This window comes from Galendromus occidentalis, unplaced genomic scaffold (assembly GCF_000255335.2).
Source record: "Galendromus occidentalis unplaced genomic scaffold, Mocc_1.1 scf7180000077360, whole genome shotgun sequence".
NCBI lineage: Eukaryota > Metazoa > Arthropoda > Arachnida > Mesostigmata > Phytoseiidae > Galendromus > Galendromus occidentalis.
The window spans coordinates 240,738-255,655 of record NW_003805348.1 but is presented as its reverse complement, the minus strand read 5'-3'; the positions used below and the strand labels follow the sequence as shown (position 1 = coordinate 255,655).

The following is a 14,918-nucleotide window of genomic DNA, read 5'->3' as shown; positions in this document are numbered from 1 at the left end:
TCAGGAGCCGATTCTGCAATATTCGATTTGCGAACGCCGGGGAAGATACAGCATCATTTTGTTTGAGCCGTAGAAAGCAATGTCACCCGTGAGCTGACGCTCACACGATAGAAAACTGAGGCGATATTCACATTACCGATAACCTTTGATGTAATTGCCAGCATCAAATATCAAAATCGAGTCGCGACTCAAATTTCGCTGAACCTCAGACATCAGGCGACCCCTCAGCTCCTTTTCCTCCTTCGAATCCATGAAGACTTTGTTCCTGTCCAAATTTTCGCTTTCGGAGACCGACATGACCTAAAGAAGAAGAGGAGTTCATTATGAGGTGCGTCAATTCTTTGGAGATGAAGTCGATCGTTGCATGATGAGCTTGGGAGAGTTTCTGACTCTCTCATGATTGACAGCTAGTGAGTGACTGACATCAGCTGACAGAAGATGATCGTCACGATACAATAGCATTCTTAAACCCACCTTCTTATCGGGATACTTCATTCGGAAGAACTCTTCCATCTGTTCTGTTCGGAGGGTCTTACCACTCGCTGGGTAACCGGTCATCACGACTAGAGGCATCTGTGTGAAAATGGAACGCGTATCATTCACTATCCGTTAAAAAGACAACACAAAGTCTCGACACCCGGAACTCTCACGTTCAGTGAATCTTCCAGCTGTATAACGTACGATGTCGATTAGCGACTCCCGCCTAATTATTCCAAGTGCACCAAAATGAACGCTGCGAATTCTCGATTCCAAACATTTATCACGCGCGTTCGAAGGCGAAAACAGTTTCGCTACTAACCCGCGGAGCAAATCGTCGGAAAGTCGGTCAGCTCCCTCGTTTGACAGGAGCGCGATTTCTTCAATCCGTGAGAGCATAACACCTCTTAATATCATTGATTGTACGATTTTGATCCTAATCCCTATCTCATCGGTGATATTCTATTATCGAGATTTCATCTCGAAGCTTCGTTCGCGAGAGATGCTCTCCTTCAGCTATTCGGTGCTCCCGGCTGAGTCTCTTCGTGAATGAATCCACAAGCATACCCTGCATGAGAATCACTTGAGAAAGATATGTCTGGTTCAAACCAGAGGCAAACTCCTAGACGCGAGTGCGTTGAGAGTACCGCGAGTATTTTTATCGGGGCTAGACTTGTCAAGGAAAGCTGTCTCGAATGCAAGAGCAGTCTCTGATGAGCGGGCCTCTCCTAGAGCCCGAGATGAGGTATCCATGTTCGGAAGACTGAATGAGATCCGCAGAGATTGCACTCGAAAGGAACCTTGCTCCATCCTCAGCCTGGTGGATAGGAACAGTAGTAGGTCAGCCTCTGAAATATGTACGAGTACTCTCCATTAGGCGAGCCGGTATCGGAAGCTCGAAAAACTGACGAGCATGCTCTTCAATTTCAAGATAGTTTACGGTAGAGCATATCTTAGGCCTCTACACCCGCAACTTTCGAGAAGCATTCTACCTCAATGAGTAGCTAGAGGGAGCGAACATGAATTTCGGAAACTCACAGAATAGATTAGCGAAGAGAGGAGAACGCAGGAATCTATTCTAGTCTCCAGTTTCGGAGTCCTGAAAGGACTTTGATGAACACATTGAAGTACGTGCAGGATCAATTGAGAATAATCTGTTCATATCATTATCGGATCCCACGGCATCCGTCATCGGGGAATCCTTATCCTCTTGATAGGACTCCTCTGACGTCGATCGACATCTAAGAGCCAATCGGGACCCTTGGGGGTGTCGATCAGACGCAGCGCATTTCCCTTCATGTCCGGTTCTCAACAGAAAATTCTATGGACTACCGCGGGGGCGGAGTGCGTCAGAGATCGTGTAGTCATGAGGCTCCGCATACTACGCGGAGGGTTTGAGAATCGACTCGGACGCCACTCAGCGCGAAGCGAGAAGCTACTTCACCCGGGATACGACTGAAGCGTATCTGGCGTGAAGAATGGAACTGTTTTCAAAAAATTCTGGATGATCTCGACGTAAGCCCCTCGATATACGGATCCGCCGGATCATCGTCTCCACGAGGAGATGTGGGCTGCGAATTCGGGGAGGTTTGTTTTCATTAGATAGTTCCTCATCGTACGCAGGTATCAAGCTCTCTCTCGCCTCCCGCGCTAGATTCATTCGTGTCTCGTATGTATTCCATTCTCCCGAAGACTACGCTCGAAGTCTAAGCCCTGCTCCGGTTCGCTTATCATGGAACGCAACCAATGAGCGCGGGTCTCCATGAGTCTTTCGATCATTTGGGAGTTATTTCCGTATTCCTCGGATATCCCCTGCGTCGTCACGAGCAGAATCTAAATAAAGATCAAGTAGCTCAACGAAAGCTAGGGATGTGCACCTTTCACGGTGACCCCGGAAATAGCGGTTAGCGCGAGTTTTAACAATCCTCTGCCATTTCCGCGACATTGGTCATCACATCACATCATTTCGAATATCATCACTCGATAGTGGATCGAATTTTCTCCAAACAACCCGGAGGATTTCCTCCTATGATCGTCAGATCAGGCTCTGAGAATCGAAGGTGTTCCAAAGCTCAACGAGGCTTGGTGAGACCCTGTCATAGATTGGCAAGGAGCTGGATCACAAGACCGGATCGGAACTCGCCACGAGACTAGCAAAGCCGCTTCATTCCGGGAGCCACTCTCGCCAATAATATGGAGCTATTGCAATTTCCCGCGATTCCGAGAGAATTCCGGGGTCTGCTGAGAATTCGGAGTTCTCTTAATGCGGCACGCCGCGATTCCAGCAATATTTGAGCACGAAAAAGCCAAGTTTCTAACGATGTTTAGAAACATCTGCGAAAACGGCGACGTAAGGCGCCTTGGGAGCCCGGGCTCGCTCAATGGTCTCCGGAAGACCAATCAGTCCAGAAACAGGGTCATCACCTCTCTCAGCTTCGTCGAGATACGCATCTTTGAGTTACACGTTCATCGAGACAATGAAGTTTATTCGAAATGTATGCAAGGAACGTCGGCGGGTATAAATAGTGATTGAATGGAGTCAGCCGACTCCATCCAGTCTGTCCCCGGACGGCAGCGATCCGCTAAGCGCTGCGCCGTTTCTCCTTTGGACCTCGATGGAAACCCTCTGAAGCAAGAACTCAGTTGCCCGCCTACCCCGGTTGCCACCTCGATGCGTTTCCCCAAGTCGCGCAGGAAGAACGCCGTAGACTTGCCCATGACACCAAGGGTCTATAGGGCGACGGGTTGGACGATGAAGCGGCTTTCAAGTTCGCGGTGCTTCAACAGCTTGTTCCTCTCCGCAAGGCTCGCAATCGCCCCTGCCAAACGAGCAGCCCTGGGTCGATGCGATTCGGCCAAGGTATCCCAATGCGTTTATCTGTTTTCTCATTTCGAAGAGATTGGTCGAGCGGAGGGAGATACGGATACAGCAATGACAGAAAATCTTTGTTCACTTTGAGGTCTGCGAATTCCTGGAAGCATTTGTCGTCGGAGTGCCACGCTTTTGATGGCTAAGAGGTGTAGACAAGATCGAGCCTGAATCCGAACTTCATGTCAGAGCATACGCCTGCTTGTATGCGCTGTGGACAATCGTTAGCTAGGGATCCCGATGAGAGTCCCCCAAGCAGCCTCTTGTAGAAGAAGTGAGATTTTGGTGTCTGTCCCTGAATAAATATGGAAAGGGGCTGGGACGCCCCCCCCCCTCTCCCGCCCCGGAGTCCCGTGACCACATGGATGCTCCCATCACTCCGACACACACTGTGCGTGAAAAAATGTGCTCCCAAGAAGAATTCGTTCGGTGGAACAATATTGCAAAAGCATGCCCTCGTATCAGACGCCGTATCCGATAGCTAGGAAGCAAGCCTCCGCAGCTTTTCGTTCCCGGAACCTTTTTGATTGCACTCAAGTCTCGGGCTTCAAGGATGACCGTCCAATCCGACATAGCCCCGGCTATGATCCAGGCCGGCATCACTGGAAGGCCAGAGCAGTGTCCCTTTACAGCAGTCGTGGGAGAAAGCCCTTTCGAAGCCTGATAATTTCCGGCAGAAATTGAGCCTGACGCCCCATGAGAGCCTCAGACTCTGACAAGCGATACAGAGGCGCTGGCGCGGCGTCATGATGCGGCGATATCAGAACTCTCGACATGAGATCGTATCTGTAGAAAAGACCCTCCGCACATTGAGGACAAGGAGACCATCGCATGAGTTCAGCTTGCCAGTGTACGCGTCGACTCCCAGCTGAGCCCATTTTTCCCTCATCGGGTAGTCTCCGGGGGCATTTAATTCGGAATATTGAAGGAGGAACGCTCTTCATCGAAAGCTATCGGGGAATGGGGAAAGCGGCAGCAGCATGACACCTCCTGCTCGAGCGATAGGCAGCGGTCTCCCACGAAGGAAAATTATCTCATTGGCAGGTCCGAGTCCCTCTAGACGCCAGAATTGGTCGAAGAAGCGTCGAGGTCGCGGAAACATGATTCTCCTTGGGGAGATCGAGGTTTCTCGACTGCACTGAGTTTATGCAAGGACTTCTTGCCGAAAAAAGGGCAGGATACACTGAATTCAGTCGCGCTAGAAGTAAAAGTTCCGTCCCTTGTTTACATTATATAAACGAATTCAGATAAACGTTTACGCTCAGTTTTAAGCCCTAGTGCCATTCAAAACCCAGTTCTTAGACGTACAGCACTCGCTTTCTGCGTTCGTTACCACTCCTAGAGTCGAGCCGATCCGCCATGAAGATCTTCGCCTTGTTCGCGCTGCTATTGATCTGCTGCCTGTTCCAAGTGTCCGCCGGGAGGCCTCTCGTGATAACGGCCTTCCTCATGAGGAATGGAATCGTTTCTGATAACACCGGCTCTCTGGTTCAGAAGATGTCCAATACGTTCGGATTCCAGGAAACAAAATCGTCGGAACTCGAGCTAGGTCGATCGCTGATCCGTTACTGATCCGAAACAAGTGACCGGAATCAACTATGTTCTCTGATGCTCAATAAAGTGGTCTTCATTGCGATTGCATGTCTTGCGTTCCCTACATTGACTCCGGAATTCACAGTGGTATTTTGAAACGATATCATAGGTCTTTGAACATGGAAAATCATGATTCTAGATATTCGAGCCTGCTTCCTTGGCACTGATCATTTGAACTAACGAAATTCGCTTGAAAGCGATATGGAAATTGCTGAGACCGATACGAGGCCATCGGTGCGGTCCTCCCATGGATTTCGGGCGGCGAAATCCGGTGAACTCCATGCTTTCGTAACTCATAGCCATACGGCTCGGGCCGCCCCGCTCGTGTACGGATAATTGCGAGTCATCCGATCCTTCATTCATCCGCGGACCCATGGCTATTCAGCGAAGCTTCCAGTCTATTAGACTCTCAATCCAAGGGTTTCCCCGAGCGAATCCCTATCGAGTCCGTTCATAATAGTTCCTCAAGTTTCGTGACACGCTCCCTCCACCGGGCAACCGGAGGCACTCGATGTGTTGTTTCTCGGAGCCGAAGGATCACTTGGAGTGACGGTCGAGATTAATCGTCCTGAATCGAACGGTCGTCGATGGTGTCGTCTGCGTTTAGACGATCGGCTCTATACGAGAATACCGTCTCATCCCTTCCGGGCATCGTAGCAGACTCGATGCAAACGTCCATCCACTCGGTGTTCCGGTTCTCGCTTGGAATCGCGGTCGGTACTCACCACCGATGAGCGCGGTCCGGCCGTGAGTACGCTACGGGGCGCACCGAGGGCGAAAACTGGCGGCTCGTCTACCGAGAACTCGGCGGTCGCTGACCGATCCCTGCAGACGGATGCGTCGAGGTGACACCGATTTCCGCAGAACGCTCAAAAATGGCGGTGTTCGGGGACTCGATCGGGAATTGTTGATTTACGATTGACATGATGGGAGACACTGGAGGGACACCTCCTCGGTCAGAACCCTTGCCCGCACCTCTCCTGCGTCTCACACCGAGAGATTCGAGCAGTATAAAAAGCATGCTCTCGAATTCGAAAATCATCCAGCTCCCAGCATCCAACCGAGTCATCTCAATCAGAACTACCAGTTCCCACAACAACTCGAAAAAACCATGAAGGTCATCGTCCTCTTCACCCTTCTCGTCGTCCTGTGCCTGTTCCAGGAATCAGCTGGAAGTCCTCTCCTGGTAGCAGGACTCCTCGTCAAGAAAAGCCTCATGCTCGGCGCCGCCAAGAAGGCAGTCCTAGTCAAGACAGGAGTCGTAGGAACGTCACTCCTTGCATCGAAAGCGGTCGTCGGTGCCAAGCTCGGAACCGCAGTCGTCGCAACGAAAGCCAAAGTCGCTGTGGTGAAGAAGAAGGCCATCGGTACCGCCCTTGTGAAAGCTGCCCTCATCGGCTAGAGAAGAGGAGTCATGTTCTACCTGTTATCTTGTGACGTGTTATGTAAATTTTTGAATGTGTTTTTCGCTATGAGTCCGAATAAATTGTTTTGAGTCTTGTTCATGAATCTCCCGTGTACTATCCGGCCCCATAGAAGCACGAGCACTCGAGAAGTGTTGAGAAATGTTGCTATAGATTCACCTACTCACGATATTATCGAGACTCGTTCCAATGTCAGTTTTCGAGGCTCACCTGATGCGCTCAATGGAGTCGACGGACAATCACCAAGTCACCGGAGATTCGATTCATGATGATTTTTGCACTGAGTTCGACGCCCGATCAGCTGAGTTCCAGCTGCAAAACACCATCTCGAACACCGGTAGAACATTTATGGGACATTTTCAGAGCTACTACTCAGCCGCACATTTTTTTCTCTGAAACCGGGAACGAGTCCGGCGGACATGGCACGAGGAACCGGTCTGGAAAACCGGACAGATAGATTCGGGGATATTGGTTTTATTCTGGAATATTTATAATAAATAATTAAATATACCCTGGGAACCTGTGAATCTCTCCCCGAAGTTCCCGGGGAGCGTTCAAAATCTGGGGTTCCTTCCGAAGGTTTCTGTGAGTCTTCTCTCGAAACGTCCGCTCAGACCGGACTTGACCGGACGGGGAACTTCAAGCTGTTTCCCAAGGGGTATCGCTCGGGACTCAAGCTCAACGAGCGCTCACGGAATCGTACCAAAGTTCGATATTCGATCGAGCTGGACCACCAGTCCCGGATCGCTTTTATTATGGAGCTGAGTTTTGACTGGGATATGATACTTGAGAGGCACTCGCTCCCGAATGTGCTGGTCTGATCGAGAGATTCACAGGAATCCCACTGATCTCTAAATGGAGAACGTGAAACCAGCCATTGATCGTGAAACCGCACGGAGCTGGACGAACGGACAGGAACCGGAAATGTCCGGCTAAGAAGAAGCTCTAAACACCCTCGGGGGTGGGCTTCCTCGGGTTTCCTCGCTCGAGTGGAGTTGCCGAGGGATCAATTGTTACTGTGCTTGATACGAGGGGGGCTGCACATGACGTTTGACTGAGACAGCGAACACTGCCCGGGATTCTCGCTGCGGAAAAACAAAATCCTGAAGTACTTTCACTCTAGATAACGAAGATATCCGCAGGCCCGTATGACTTCCATTGAGGCGTAAGCATTCCTGCGAGCATTCCGCCGGCATGTGGAAACCCGGGATAATGTTCCTTCAGCGGTTCCCAACAGGCTCTCCATTCCGGCCTCTGTATGTTTGTAAGTCTTGGCCTGGTAAGTTTGGCTCAGATTGCCCCGAGTCAACCTTACCAATTCTTGCCCAGGTAAAACAAGGTACGGGCCTTGTGAGCGCAATGGGACTCAGCTCCTTGGATCCGTTCGATCCGATGTTTTCCCCGTTTTGTGATAACCGGGGAGATGGGAATTCGGCCAGATGAGAGACTTACGGTGGCGTCTTTGTAATAAATTATTTATCGACCCGCCAGGACCCCCATGTTTGGGTCGACCAGTGGTAGGAGACAACACAGTCCTACCTCATCTCAATGTACCCAACCGTAATGGACACTCGGTTAAGGGGAGCGGATTCCGACCGAACCTATCGAATTTCCAGTGTCAAATGACTCGGCCATAGCGGACCCGGTACCGTCCACTCGGATAGAGCAGACTGATGCCTCGGGCCTGGTCTGATCTCCTTCCATGTTGCTCCAACTGGAAGGGCAGACCTATCCTCGCCAGGCGGAAACTTCTTTCATGAACTATGCTAGAGAACGAGATCTTTGCCACCATCACCCAGAAGAAGGTGTCCTAAGAGCTCTCGGAATCAAGCAGCTGTTTTGGAATTAATCTGGGCCCGAAAGCCCGTGTGCGGATAAACGGGACACTTCCCGCCGGTTCATCGAAGACCCTTATCTTGGCGATCTGCACGGAGATAGATCGAAACTAAAATACTTCAGATCCCGGGAACATGATTGGCTCACTCGCAAATTTCCGCGGCGATATTGGTGATCACATCATGATTGCGCTAAAATAAGTATTCACTCAGAATGAGAGCAGGGCCAGCTGGTCACCTCAATAACATATTTTCATGCGGAGCCGCAACTCGATGCGTGAATTTCTTTCCTGATGCCTGTGGCCCGCGGATTTTTCCATGGGGATCTGAGTCTGGATGCCCATAGAGATTTGCGACAGCTATTTCCTTCGGAAAATGTCTGCAAGGATCGACTTGTGCGTCCCTCGAGGTGTATTGAACGGCGTCGACTTCCGCGAACCGAAGACCGTTAACTCGCCGAGCGAACTCTCCTTCGGACGGAGCTCGGCCGCTCCGGGTTAGCGCCGCTCGCGACCCGCGCCCGGACAGGAACACACAAGTATCGGGTCGGAGCGTCTGCAAAACGACAAATCTGGGCGAAAATGTGTCAAGCGGGGTCCATCATTGAGACATTCCCAGAAGTGTTGACGCGGGAGGTTATGCACACAGACGGTGGGTTCACGGAGTGCTCGAGGAGAGGCATCTAGAGGCGGACTCTGGTGCGCTCGGTCAGAACTCTTGCCCGCACCTCTCTCGGGTCTCTGAACGAAAGAGTGGAGCAGGATAAAAAGCGCAAACCCTACTCCACAAATCATCCAGCTCTCAGCATTCGAAAGAGTAAACATCTATCGAAAAGAACTACCAGTTCCCGAGACAACCCGATCCACCATGAAGGTCATCGTCCTCTTCACCATCCTTGTGGTTTTGTGCCTGTTCCAAGAGTCTGCCGGAAGTCCCCTCCTGGTAGCGGGACTCCTCGTCAAGAAAGGCCTCATCCTCGGTGCCGCCAAGAAGGCAGTCCTACTCAAGACAGGAGTCGTAGGAACGTCACTCCTTGCTACGAAAGCAATTGTCGGTGCCAAGCTCGGAACCGCCGTGGTCGCAACGAAAGCCAAAGTCGCTGTGGTGAAGAAGAAGGCCATCGGCACCGCACTCGTCAAAGCTGCCCTCATCGGCTAGAGAAGAGGAGTCATGTTCTACCTGTTATCTTGTGACGTTATAAGTATATGAGTATGAATTCTTGCGATAGCCCCGAATAAACTGTTTGATGTTTCGTTTATAAGAAAAACACGCCGAGTCCTTCCCGACGATATGATAGTTATTGCGGTATCAATATGTATCAGCCAACGATAGCCTAAACCAACGTATCACGGAGTCGGAAGTCGCCTTCGGTTTCATAGACGGCACTTGCTCTTGGCCGGTCAGAAGTCTCCGCAGCCGGGCTGGTAAGCGGAGCACTGCGGCGAGCCTACGTAGAGTCTATCGAATAACCGACGTCGAACCAATGGCCAAAACTCCGAAAAACCGTCAGAATCTCCCCACGGTGCAAAATAAGCCTCGGGATCCGAGGAGCGCGCATATTCGTACTGAAGATATCGAACGGGAAATGAATCATGATGTTCTGAGGAAGTGGGCACAAGAGAAGCTGGAAAGTGCATGAATGAATGGTCGTCTACGGACGATCGCATCCCAGCAAGGAATCAGTAATTGGAGCGGCATATGAGGCAGGCGTGGTCGGGGGACTAGCTTCTCGGAGAAAATGACGGTTTCTTAGGCATCGAACTTCACCTTCTATTCTCACCATATGTCAGATTTACCCATTAGATACTTCCAAATTAGCCCAGCCGTGTATATTCGTCGTCGAGATGTTCAGGTGCTCGAGTCCAGGACTTTTCTCAGGCCTCCCGTTAGGCATCCTTGGAGAGGTTCTGACCGGGCATTAGAGCACAGATCTTGAGCTCATTAGGATCCTGCCCGGGCTTTCCCATGTGGATAATAATCTCTCCCGAGATACCCGGGGGGATAGAGTTCGGCTAGAAACTTCATCTCGGAACAAGCCCCAGGTCCGAGCTGATATGGGAAATCATGCATCAGCCCACCGGGCCTTCGTTAACTCCCGGCAGCCGACCGCTTGCGAGGAACATGAACTCGTGAGATGGGAACGCCAAGCCCTATTCGGGAAACCAATGTTAATGGAGGGACACATCGTGACTGGCAAGGAAACGGAGTATCAATCGGGAACGTTTCCATGGAAACTGAGTATTTCGTCAGTGGATCGTGCCCCTGGTCGTGTCACCCATTTCTGGTTTCCCACCCTAATCCCGCTAGGCACAAGAGCCTCGAGCCCAATGAGCTCTTGAACAACGCCTTCCGGGATCTGCCGAACTCTCGAAGCGGTAGAGCGTTCGCAGCAGCGACGCATACACGTTGCCATGGAGACACAACGTCGCGCTGGCGTCGCGCGGGTGTTCGCTCCGAAAACTTCTGCGGCCCGCGGGCTTGTCTGGCGGGCATCTCAATCAAGCTTGTCGAAAGGATGCTCGGGAGTGACAGATAATTTCAGTGGAAGTTGATCGACCCGCTTCCAGCTCTGAGGCGTTTACTCCCACCAAAACAATGACCGATGCTTAATTGAGTCGGCTCACCCCAAACAATAGCCCCACTCCTCACAAACGTCAGCCGCGACCCATTGGGGCTAACCCTGGACCCCGACGTCCGCGGAAGGGCCGGTGACAGAGTATTCGCCGAACGCGCTGATCGTGATGTCTATTACTGCAAAATGTTGAAAAGTGTCATCTTTGATTGACATTCCCAAAGAGAAATGATCTCACGAGGGACTCGGAGGGAGGAATCAGAAAAATGACCTCCTTGCTCTCGGTCAGAACTCTTGCCCACGTCTCTCCCGGACCCTGAACTCGAAAAAGACAGTATAAAAACCGCAATCCACACTTCTGAAATCATCCAGCTCTCAGCATTCGAAAGAGTAACCATCTATCGAGAAGAACTACCAGTTCCCGAGACAACTCGATCCACCATGAAGGTCATCGTCCTCTTCACCATCCTTGTGGTTTTGTGCCTGTTCCAAGAATCCGCCGGAAGTCCTCTCCTGGTAGCAGGACTCCTCGTCAAGAAAGGCCTCATCCTCGGCGCCGCCAAGAAGGCACTCCTAGTCAAGGCAGGCGTCGTAGGAACGTCACTCCTTGCATCGAAAGCAATTGTCGGTGCCAAGCTCGGAACCGCTCTCGTCTTAACGAAAGCCAAAGTCGCCGTGGTGAAGAAGAAGGCCATCGGTACCGCACTCGTGAAAGCAGCCCTCATAGGCTAGATTAGAGGAGAGATGTTAGCTTCTGGAGTTGTATGTGAATTACTGTTTTACTTGCGATATGCTCGAATAAATTGTTTTGGGTTTTGTTAATAATCTGCTCTGTACTCTTTCAATACATATATTCCAATATTCTATATCCTCCGATTGACACACTTCAGCACGAGGCAATATTGAGGCATGCGCTTGCGTACATTCAGAGACCTTCTGGATGTACTTCACCCCAGTTGACGGGCTATCATTATTCATTATTTATCATCTATTACCTATTACCTATATTTATGAGGCAGATTAAGTCCTGAGACCTGTATATGTTCAAATATGTGAAACCTGCGTGTAGACTTGGGGGTTTGACACAAACCCTCCGCAGCTCGCTCCACGGGGGTGTTTCAAGGGGACGCCCATCGTCGCGACCAGATGGCGGCTCTACGCTTCTTGCAACCACGCTCCGACGAAAACGAGACTCGGGAGACTAGAATTCGTACGGAGACTATCCAAATAGTTTCCAGAGCGCGGAATGATGCGGAACCTCAGCGGAGCTTCCCGTTCTTCAGCTCATCCACTAGGTTTGCATCTGTCGCGCGAAAAGCTTCACCTGACTGAGATTCTTCGATATAGCAGCCATCATTCGGTCTCTTTTGAGGACGCGTCTGAGCTCCATTGGAATGATCGGTGCACTCCTCTGCTCCGGAAAGGATAGGGTTCCTCGCGCGCGAGGACGACGTGGTCGGGCTACCCGACCGCGTGCCCAAAGTATCCGTTTCCTATGAACTCGCTGAACGAGTGAGCAGTTGATGCTGAAGCCTGACGAGCGCTCAGCGAAGGCGTCCTCAATGAAGAGCTCTCCCAGGCCAGGGGAGACTCGGCCCCAGAAGATTTTGGAACTCAGTTTGTCCTGGATGCTGAGTGAATACAGACTCAGCAAGCGTGATAATTCCCCCCGAATTCTGATTCCATGAATTCTGATTAACATGCGGAAGAGCCCGATTCGGTATTTCTCGCCCGGCCTCCCTCTCGATGGTACCGCAGCCCACCGCAGACATTACATAGATATCTTCAAGTCATGCGGAAGAAAGGCGTGAAAAACATCCTCTGATTTTTTCATCCTTATGCCCCCAGCAAAGCATGGGAGAAAGCGAGCTCTCAGCTCAAGTCTGAGCCCAGAGCGAGCATACATACCGTAAATATTCCAGTACGAGCTTCTCCTCAATAGAAGCCCCCCGGCGGGACTCTCGAGTCGAATAAGAGCCTTTCTTCAATAGTAGCCTGTCTCGGTCAGGAGCCCCTCGAGGGGAATCGAATGAGATTTCCGAGAGTCTCTTCTTCCCAATCACCGTCATTGTACAAGTGCGCGTAAAATCATGAGGAGCTTCCCTGTAATGGAAGCCCATCTCCAATAGAAGCCCCTTAACGAAAGGGTTTGTGATGATAGAAGCCCGGACTCTTTTGGAATATTCACGGTACTCGCTATCGAAGCATGCGGGAGGAAAGGTACCATCATTCGGCTTCTCGACCCCGGGAACGGCCCCGAGACGAATCTTAGGGATTCCTCGAACGCGCTCGCTCCTCATGGGGAAATACGTCCACTTCCCTCGGGAGCCGAGCGGTACTCCGAGTCGGAACCGGGCAAGCCCCATGCCTAATCAGCTCCGGCACGCTCGGGTGGCCGATCACAGAATAACCAGGACTTCGACGGCTGGAGCGAGCCCTATCGTAGAGCCGCGGACATGGACCCACCCTGGAAGTATCGGTACGAAATTTCGCATTGCGTGCTTTGCCGGACGGTCCCAGGACTGGGGCTAGAAACCTTCTGATCGTCGAGTCGAGGTTCAGGACCGCGTATTCCGGGAATGCATCTTCCGGGATCGCTTCGTCTCTCGTCGGAGTTTCAAAGATTCCACGACCGACTTAGCCGGATTTTTGGTCTGAAGTATTGTTGAGTCCCTATTTGTGCGGTCCGAGGACACCGAATTATCCCTCAAAAAAAAATCGGGGCATCCGAGGAACCCGTCGAGGAAAGATCCATCAATCAGACCAGAAGCGAGGATTTACGAAATGACGGTCGCTGTCGGGAGGTCTGCCCGAGTGACATATTATCCTTGGTGACCCGGGCGCAGGTGTCGTTTCTCGGAGCAGATCAGAGTCTCTGGTGAGTCGGGCTCGGTGGGTCGGGCTCGGTGGATCCGACGGGAGAGCCGACCGAGCTCCACGCTCTCACTACTCCACTCGGCTGTCTCCTCTCTCCGGGTCCGATCTCTTTTAAAGAGCAGGAGGACTCAGATTCCTCATGCAATTCCGATCGGATACCAACAACCATTGTCAACCCGCTCTCCGTTGAACTTCTTCAGCCATCATGAAGATCATCGTCCTGGTCGCCCTTGTCGCATTCCTGTGCCTTTTCCAAGGATCTGCTGCATCACCTCTACTGCTCACTGGACTTGCCGTCAAAAAAGCGGTTGTCGCTGCCAAAGTCGGAGCGGGAGTCCTTGTGAAGGAAGCCATGCTCAAGAAGAAGGTCATCGGTACGAAAGTCGCGGCGGTTCTCGTCGCGGGCTAGGTATGTCGAGCTCTCCGACTCTCCAACCTTTCGCCAGCGATGGCTGTGATCTGTATGCGCTAGCTCTTAATAAATTGTTGTAAATAGTATTCGTTATCGTATGCGCCATGTTCTTATTTCTCTGCCTGAGCGAAGATTGATTCGAATAATTGACTGATTCTGAAGTGGGTCACAGAATCAGATGCAGATGTTCGTTAGAATTTGACAGTACAATACCACGACGAGTTCCGTCGACAGCGTTCCCTCGCGGACTTCCTGTACGCGTCGGAGCTGAGCGATTATCGACGCAGATAGGGCAGATGCTCCAATTTCAGAGACTTCCGATTTAACCTCCGACCCTCCACGGCTATCTCTCGGTTAAGCCGCCGTACCGATCGGTGGACGTTGCCAGAGCATTGGGGAGCGTCGGATCTTTAATGCAGTCGGTCCACTTTAGATGACTGGTGCCGTTACTAGATGGAATGGAAGCCCCTCTCGCCGACGACGCCTTTTTCTCTCCAGATTCAATGGCTAAGAAAGCTGCTCGGTTTTCCACCCGCCCGCCACTACAGAAGCCGGTAGCGCGCGTTTCAGTGACCATCATAGATGCTTTGCAACAGCATTTTGCTTCCAAAGGCTGTTCGGTGAGAGCGTCAAAGGAAGAGCTTATTAAACAATTAGTGCCAGCCCACGATTGAGTGCAGTCGGCGAGCGCGAGAGCTGACAGGCTCGCTGGAATCAGTGGGTCCTCCATCGTAACCCGCGCTGGTCGACTCAGTGTCTGGATTAGCGGAATTCCAGCCCCTGGGAATCTCGCGAGAGTAAGTTCAGCTCGAATCGGCGCTTTCATTTTCCGCAGCTCCTCTGCGTAGAGCAGGGAGAC

At 51.5% G+C, this 14,918-nt stretch overlaps 2 protein-coding genes across 2 annotated transcripts in view; one reads left to right on the top strand and one right to left on the bottom strand.

Moving 5' to 3' along the window:
- Positions 1-766, bottom strand: part of LOC100899219 (protein KTI12 homolog) — a 1,646-nt gene extending 880 nt beyond the window's left edge. The window contains exons 1-3 of the mRNA XM_003742244.1: positions 682-766; positions 475-573; positions 137-300 (exon numbers count right to left, since the gene is read on the bottom strand). Of these exons, the coding sequence (XP_003742292.1) occupies positions 137-300; positions 475-573 (263 nt within the window). The 5' untranslated portion in view covers positions 682-766. The remainder of the gene's footprint in view (positions 1-136; positions 301-474; positions 574-681) is intronic.
- The window catches only part of LOC100901586 (organic cation transporter-like protein), a 37,078-nt gene that overhangs the window by 7,672 nt on the left and 14,488 nt on the right, over positions 1-14,918 (top strand). The gene's annotated exons all lie outside the window — the stretch shown is intronic.